The following is an 8,129-nucleotide window of genomic DNA, read 5'->3' as shown; positions in this document are numbered from 1 at the left end:
TTTTTTAATTAAAAATATATTAAAATAATATTTTTATTTTTTTTTCTAATATTAGTATATCAAAATCATAAAAATCATAAATTTAATATCATCTCAAGAGAAAAACAATTTAAAAAATATTTTTAGGAGTAAGTTAAACTACAAAAATAAATACACCTTAACGGTAAAGTATGCTTGTAGATTTTATGTGACATTCCATATTAGCTTCATGATCTCCCATGATAATCAATGAGGTGTTACCTACTAAAAAAAGAAGAGGAGCAATTACATTACCACATTCACAAAAAATAGATTCTTTTCACGCACCATTGTAATAATAGTGTACTGATCTCAAGAGAAATTTTCCAATCTGAGAACTGCTGATCAATCACAAAGAATCTCAGTCCAAAGAAGATCTAATAAAATCCTGTTCCATTGAGAGAAACAACATCCAATTCATGGACATGGCAAATTAATGATTCAATTACAATTACCACACAAGATTATAGTCATGTCATGTTCCATTAAGAGAAATCACGTGAACTGCACATCTGTAGTAAAAACATGCACTTCTCCATTTACCATCACATATTTTGATAGCTATAGCCATGGTGTAAACAAGCAAACATTGAAACAGGAACAATACCACTAGAGGATGTCTAAAAGCAGGTAAAAAAAAAACTAGATGTGCAGATGGTCGGATCGGACACTTGACCAGAACCGTTCCCTACAAAATCATGTTACTGTAGGATTAGTTGCCTCATGCCCGTGAATCATTGTGCAAAAAGCAACGAATATTTGTGTCTCTCCATTTACTCGCTCGCTCTCTGCATTTTCTTTCCATTAAACGTAATGCAACCAACGAGAGAGCATGAGCTTGTTGTATTAGTGTGTAGAAACACGCACAAGATCAAATGAGGAGAAAAAGGAAAAGAAAGGAAAGACAAATTTTGGGAACATGAACCCGGGTGGTGAGACGTGGCAATATATAAGTGGGTAGGTGCAATTTGACGGGCTTTGGCTTGCGCTCTCTCTCTCTCATGCGCTGCCATGTCAGAGTGTAACCCCGTCCTATGACCCCGGCGAAACCGTATCATTCTCTCTAAAAAGATTAAAAACCTCTCTCTCTAAATGTATTGATTGTGTGTGTGTGTGTGTTTATATATAAGAGGTGGTGGGGGCATTTTTTTATTTTAGTGTTGATGTTATTGTTGTTGTAGTATCGTGTCTTTGTGTGTTGTGTCTTTGCCTCCCCCCCCAACCCCCCAACCCCCGTCTCTCTCTTTCTCGCATCTCTTATATCTTTCTCTCCTTAACTTCTAAGCCCTAATCCCTCTCTATTTCTATAGCATGTATCTTGCTTAACCTGTCAATTTCTGAGGATTCTAGACAGTAAAGATTGGTTTTTGATCCACAAGAAAGATTGGTGAGCTTGTTTTCTTGTCTGGGTACTACTTATTTCTTTGATTGAGGTTGGTTTTTGGGTTAATTCTATGTGTTGTTTTGTTATTATGTAGCTTGAGCTAATTTCCTAGCAGTTTTGATGCGTATATTGCTTGATTTTGGAGTTCTTGTGCTTGCTATATTGATTGGTGCTGAATTGTTTGGTGATATGGAGTTATTGGGTACATGGGTTTTGAAAAGAATGTGGTTTCATCAAATAGTTAATGAAATGGGGTTCTGGGTTTTCAGTGAGTGAATGCATGTGCTTGGTTAACTTCGTTATGCTTGGACTCTTCAATTTTGGCACTCCTTTTGGTCTTTTGTTTGACATTTCATGTTTTGATTGTTGAAGTTCAAATAATTAGTTGGTTTCATTACGGAGCTTATGGTGGCTTGATTCGGCTGTGTTCTTCTAGTGCAGAGGTTGGCTTTTGGTTTCTGTATTGCTTGCAGGTGTTTGTTGATGTCGATTCCATTCGGGCATTAAAAAATGGAGCAAATGTCTGTCCTTCTTCTTCTATTAGGTGAACTTATAGTTGGTTGGTGATTAGTCAAGTCATTGGTTTTGGTTGATTGCGCTTTGATTCTGGTGGTGGGTTGATGTTGCAACACTTACCTATGGATCATTTCGGCAATTTGAGCTTTGTACTTTACTGAAAGTAAAGTACATGGTTACACTTTAGTGTGAAATGCTGATTTTTAATTTTCAATTGCGTGACTTGATTCTGCTAATTTAGTGAGAAGATGCAACCCTTGCTATTTTTACCTTGTTTAGGACTTAAATTTTTGAAGGTCCTGTCCTATTTGTGCAGAGTTTTAGCTTTCCCAGAGAGAAATTAATAACGTAAGCTCTTTGATGTAGCAGACATGGATAAATACAGTGATTGGCCAATTTGAATTCAAAACCTTCCATAGTGCTTATTGCTTGTGCTTCTTTCATTGGATATATCATGTAATTTTAACTTTTTTTTTTTCTTCTGTGAGGATTTGACAAGATGTCACCACTGTGGTTCATTCTAATTTGTTATTCAATGTTGCTATTTTCTTATTGGAGCTCCTTTAAAATGTTTAACAGGATGCTGAGGGTTTGTAGTGGCTTAGATTTCTCTTTTGGAGCTTTGATGCAACTTCCTCACTGATGCATGGCATGCTTTGTGGGCACGCTTGTGGTAAATGTAAAATACAAGATTGAAAGATGAAGGATAACAGTTCAACAAGTAGTAAAATGATTAGCAGAAACTGGGTCTTGAAGCGAAAACGAAAAAAGATTATGTATGGGCGAGTTGTTTCTACTGGTAAAGAAGATAACTTGGAATCTCCAAGGAATACATCTGCTGCTAATCGCCGGCCAAAGAGTGAAGAAAGTTCTGATCTATCTTCATCCAAGAAGAAAGGAAATGATGGGGTGAGTTATCCTTTTGTTCTGTTTAGCTTTCTGTTAGATAGATGTTTCTTCAGCTCAGAAGTATATTATAAATTCTTGATAGAGATAGTTTGTGAACACATTTTGCTCTGATTTTTAATTGAACAGGCAGTTTACGTCTCATCTTTTTGAACTATAAAACCTTTTATGTGAGCAATAAATTATGGAGCTCATTTTAATTGTATTATTTTTGTCACATGTTTTGAGTTTCTTCTTCTATGCCCAGTTGCATGGCTGTTTATGTTCAGCATATGGATCCAATTTGTCTTACAAAATCATTCATGTGGGTTTGAAGTCCTATATGTTTGGAACCAAATTCCCTTTATGAGACAGGCTTTCTTCCATTCAAATTTTGATGCAACTCCGGGCATTTTTTTGAGTTAGTTCTTTCTTTTCTTTGAGAAATTGCAAATACTATTTCATCACGGGTTGAAATTACATATATATTATTGATATGGGATTTTGAAAAAGAAAACAACACTTAAACTTATATCTAAACTGAAAAAAAGACATCTTGGATGTCCCTATCAGGGTTAAATTTGGTTGTAGAGTATGTGCTGTGAAAAACAAAGATCCTCTCAAAATGCTCTTTTCAAATCATGATAGGAAGACCCCCTTGGTTTGAAAAATATTTACATGATACATCACGAATTCTTTCCATTAAAATTTAATTTTAAGTTTTTAAATGAAAGAAGTTTCAGGTTACACCCCCCCTAACCCTCACCCCATCTATTCCAATAAAATTAAGAAAACTGGTAGTAAGTAATTAGAAAAAGCAACCTTTCCTAGCATAGTCTTTTCCCCAATTGAACATAGTTGCTGTCTTTGAGCAGAATAATGACCCAAGGATCCTCTTTTCAGTTGCCTCTAGCCTTTCTTGGACTTATAAATTTTACCAACTTGGGGGCCTTTCAAACTTGAATATGATGCAAGGTTCCCATCTGGTTGTTTTAGTGAGTAACTTTGACCATGAATAATATGTGAGAACAATATGGCAAGTTTTTTTGATCTCTTGATATGGAAGAGGCGTGTAGCTGGTGTTCACAATCTCTCTCTTTTTTGTTATATTCTCAATAATACCATTAGGATTCAAAATCTGATGTTGAAATTCATTTATGTTGTTCCTAATGTTAACACCTTATTTCAGTGGTTAATCCTTGTAGTTTCAGCAAGCTACTTATCTTTATTGCTATTTGGAGTCGAGTGTCTTGGCTATGTGTTAGTATTCACTAACACCTTGTTGCCTTTTATTCAACTTTGCCTTTCAGTATTACTATGAATGTGTAATCTGTGATCTATTTCAGTGGTTAATCCTTGTAGTTTCAGCAAGCTACTTATCTTTATTGCTATTTGGAGTCGAGTGTCTTGGCTATGTGTTAGTATTCACTAACACCTTGTTGCCTTTTATTCAACTTTGCCTTTCAGTATTACTATGAATGTGTAATCTGTGATCTTGGTGGCAACTTGTTGTGTTGTGATAGCTGTCCTCGGGTGTACCATCTACAGTGCCTTGATCCACCTCTAAAGGTATTTTCAGTTGTATTGAAGCTGCATGCTGATATTTTCTTTTTGTTCTTTTTTCTTTCTGCCTTATTTGTTGATATCAATGATTCCCTCTTTTTTTTTTTAATTTTTTGTTATTTGTATTCTGAAGCGGATTCCAATGGGGAAATGGCAATGCCCGAAGTGCTCTCAAAACAGTGACCCACTGAAGTCCATTAGCCCACTGGGTTCCATTTCAAAACGTGCAAGAACAAAAATAATCACTACAAATTCTAGAACTGGATTTAAGTCATCTGGCACTGACAAAGTATCTGCGCTTTTCGGAAGCTCCATTGTCTCCAAGCGAAGGTCTTCCAGCAAAGGGAAATCGACTCTAACAGTTGAATCCAAATCCATTGAAAAGGAACCAGATTCATCCTCAGATGTATTATGTAGCACCAAGTCATGTGATCCATCTGCTGTTAGTTCTGTAGATGGTACTTCATTGCATGTGAATATTGATGATGAAAAGAAACGTGATGTATCTCCAAAAGAGTCACCAGCAGGGAAGAAAACAATTTCCCTTGCTGATGAACTTTTGTCTCATTCTAAACTTACTGAATCCAAGTCAAATAATGAAGGTTCTGGTGAGAAGCATGTCTTGGCCTGTGATAATGGATCTCCAAGAAAGAAAATTGTTCTTGCAATTGGTGCAGCCTCTGAGAACAGGAAAAGAAAGCTTGAAGGCAATAGCGTGGACAGTGTTAAGAAGCCCAGGACCAACAAGGGAAAGCGCACCTCCATAAAATATAGATCCAAAGCCAATAATGCAAGTTCTGGAACTAGTAAATTGAACCAGAAACGGAAAACCATTAATCATGAAGTTTCGTTACTTTTGCCAACAGAAGATGTTGAAGTCAAGAACATAGAATTGCAGAAAAAGGACGAGGTATCTTTATTCTATTATGATTTTTCATTTTCCCGTGGTAGATTATGTGGATATTTCATCTTCCAAGGAGATACTCTCGATATTTCTCCTCAAGCATACAATACTATGGTAGATAGTACCAATAATGATTGGTAACTATGACTATGCTCCAGTACCTTAAGCCATTTTGTGCTTGCCCCGTGTTATTGGTTCTTGCTACTCTAAATTTTCACTCTTCTTTGGTTCTTAGCACTGTGACAATATACAACTTCCATCTGTCTAACTTTGCAGTGTTTTGTGCTGATGTTATGTGCAAGCTGGTGCTATAGTTTGTTGTGGTGTTCCTACTGGCACCATCTACTGTGGGCAGATTATTTCTCTCCATCATCATGTGCAAAGGCAACACTTACTGCCTGCCTATCTAGGATGCTTAGGCTTCACACTAACAAAACCAATAAACCATGCAATCCGCCCAACTAGATACCCCTTACACACTCAAGTTCAATATCTTACAATCATTGCCATCTTCTTCATGTCATTACTGTTTCTCATGTCATTCTTAGTACTGTTTCTCTTGGCAATGTCACTTGTTACTGTTCCTGTGCATATCTTTGGTGTTATGATTATTATGATTAAAAATATTCGTTTCATCAGAAAAATCCTGTGGAAGTTGCACAACCATTAGAAGAATCGTATAAAGCAGAGGTTCATGTGGATGAAACCCAGAAATGTGAGGATATTGTCATGACCGAACTTCAGCAGGTGAATCAGCTATTTTCAGAAAATTTGTAGGCTATTAATATCTTAGACCTAAACTGCTTTCTGCTTGAAATATTTGAATTTATACAATAGAATATATCCACGTTACAGGTTGATCGGGTATTGGGGTGTCGGATTGAAGGTGAAAATGCAAGCTTGTCATGCTGTACATCTCTGATTTCAAAAAATGACCAGCCTTCTGATGAATTGCTTATATCAGAGACTGAAAATGGACACTTGGAGGAAAAAGCCGCTGGTGACACGTATTCAGATCTTGGGGTTGCAGAAAATCATGTTGAGGGTCATCCTGGTGTTATTGGAAGTTCTGAGAAGGATCAAAGTGTGAAGAATGACATTAGAGTGGATACAATACGTGTATACAGAAGATCTGCTAGCAAAGACTATAAAGGAGGGAACAACAAGGATTTACTGGGGAAAGAAGGAAAAGATTCAGGTTCTGGAGGCATTAGTGGTAAGGATCAAGATGAATCTGCAGTAACAACAGAAGTAACGGTGAAAAGACATGAAAATCCAGTGATTGAAGAAACTACTGATTTTTGTCTGAAAAACTCGGATGCAGATCAAATTTCTGAAGTTTGTGAAATGCATGTCTCTCCTGAAACCAAGGACACAAAAGAAGAAGATACGAAAATCAAAACTTCCAGTAGTGAAAATAAAGTCCCAGAGCCTGCCGTGGAAGAACTAGCGTGTGCTAACAAAGAGACAACATCATATGAATTCCTAGTTAAGTGGGTAGGGAGGTCTCATATACATAACAGTTGGATATCAGAATCCCAGCTGAAAGCTCTTGCGAAGAGAAAACTAGAAAATTATAAGGCTAAGTATGGAACAGCTTTGATAAATATCTGCGAGGAAAAGTGGAAGCAGCCCCAGCGAGTAATTGCTCTCCGTGCTTCTGAGGATGGCAGCCGTGAAGCTTTTGTAAAATGGACCGGTCTTCCTTATGATGAATGCACTTGGGAAAGTCTGGATGATCCTGTTCTTAAAAAATCAGTTCATCTAATCAATCAGTTCAGTCAGTTTGAGCGCCAGACATTGGAAAAAGATTCTGCGAGGCATGATCTACAAAAAGGGAGGTGTGATGGTCTGCAAAATGAAATTGCTACTCTGATGGAGCAACCGGAGGAACTAAAAGGAGGTTCCTTGTTTCCTCACCAGCTTGAGGCATTGAATTGGTTGCGTAAGTGTTGGCATAAATCCAAAAATGTAATACTTGCTGATGAGATGGGGCTGGGGAAAACAGTATCTGCTTGTGCTTTCCTTTCATCTTTGTATTTTGAGTTCAAAGCTTCTCTCCCGTGCTTGGTCTTGGTTCCACTTTCAACAATGCCTAACTGGTTCTCTGAGTTTGCACTGTGGGCTCCCAACTTAAATGTTGTGGAGTACCATGGGTGTGCAAAAGCAAGGGCCATGATTCGCCTGTATGAATGGCATGCTAGTGATCCCAATGAGATGAACAAGAAAACCACTTCCTACAAATTTAATGTTCTTTTAACCACTTATGAAATGGTTCTTGCAGATTCCACTTATTTGCGTGGAGTTCCTTGGGAAGTTCTTGTAGTTGATGAGGGCCATAGACTTAAGAATTCAGGGAGCAAGCTGTTCAGTTTGCTCAATACGTTCTCTTTCCAACACCGTGTTCTTTTGACTGGTACCCCTCTTCAGAATAACATTGGTGAGATGTATAATTTGCTCAATTTCTTACAGCCAGCATCATTTCCTTCTCTAACTTCCTTTGAGGAGAAATTTAATGATCTCACAACGACTGAAAAAGTGGAAGAACTGAAGAAACTTGTTGCACCACATATGTTAAGAAGGCTTAAAAAGGATGCTATGCAAAATATCCCCCCCAAGACAGAACGAATAGTTCCTGTTGAGTTGTCTTCTATCCAAGCTGAGTATTACCGAGCAATGCTAACGAAGAATTATCAAATGTTACGAAACATTGGGAAAGGAGTTGCACAACAATCGATGCTAAACATTGTGATGCAGCTGAGAAAAATTTGCAATCATCCATATCTCATACCAGGTACTGAGCCTGATTCTGGGTCATTAGAATTTCTTCATGAAATGCGAATAAAAGCTTCAGCCAAG

The 8,129-nt window shown here is 37.4% G+C and overlaps 1 protein-coding gene across 5 annotated transcripts in view; it reads left to right on the top strand.

The window, feature by feature from the left end:
• The first annotated feature begins 483 nt into the window (after positions 1 to 483).
• Positions 484 to 8,129, top strand: part of LOC105121393 (protein CHROMATIN REMODELING 4-like) — a 16,295-nt gene continuing 8,649 nt past the window's right edge. Inside the window, exons 1-7 of one of the 5 annotated variants that reach the window (XM_011020007.1) lie at positions 484 to 1,405; positions 1,876 to 1,946; positions 2,498 to 2,827; positions 4,271 to 4,372; positions 4,500 to 5,276; positions 5,910 to 6,017; positions 6,126 to 8,129. The exon at positions 6,126 to 8,129 is cut by the window's right edge and continues 1 nt beyond it. In XM_011020007.1, coding sequence (XP_011018309.1) covers positions 2,618 to 2,827; positions 4,271 to 4,372; positions 4,500 to 5,276; positions 5,910 to 6,017; positions 6,126 to 8,129 — 3,201 coding nt within the window. In that variant the 5' untranslated portion in view covers positions 484 to 1,405; positions 1,876 to 1,946; positions 2,498 to 2,617. Of the gene's footprint in view, positions 1,428 to 1,875; positions 1,947 to 2,497; positions 2,828 to 4,270; positions 4,373 to 4,499; positions 5,277 to 5,909; positions 6,018 to 6,125 lie in introns of all 5 variants that reach the window. The other 4 variants (XM_011020005.1, XM_011020008.1, XM_011020009.1 and 1 more) reach the window with 4 other exon arrangements.

This window comes from Populus euphratica, unplaced genomic scaffold, assembly GCF_000495115.2.
Source record: "Populus euphratica unplaced genomic scaffold, PopEup_1.0 scaffold25.1, whole genome shotgun sequence".
Classification (NCBI taxonomy): Eukaryota; Viridiplantae; Streptophyta; class Magnoliopsida; order Malpighiales; family Salicaceae; genus Populus; species Populus euphratica.
The sequence above is the reverse complement of the archived record's forward strand: the minus strand, read 5'-3'. Positions and strand labels throughout refer to the sequence as shown.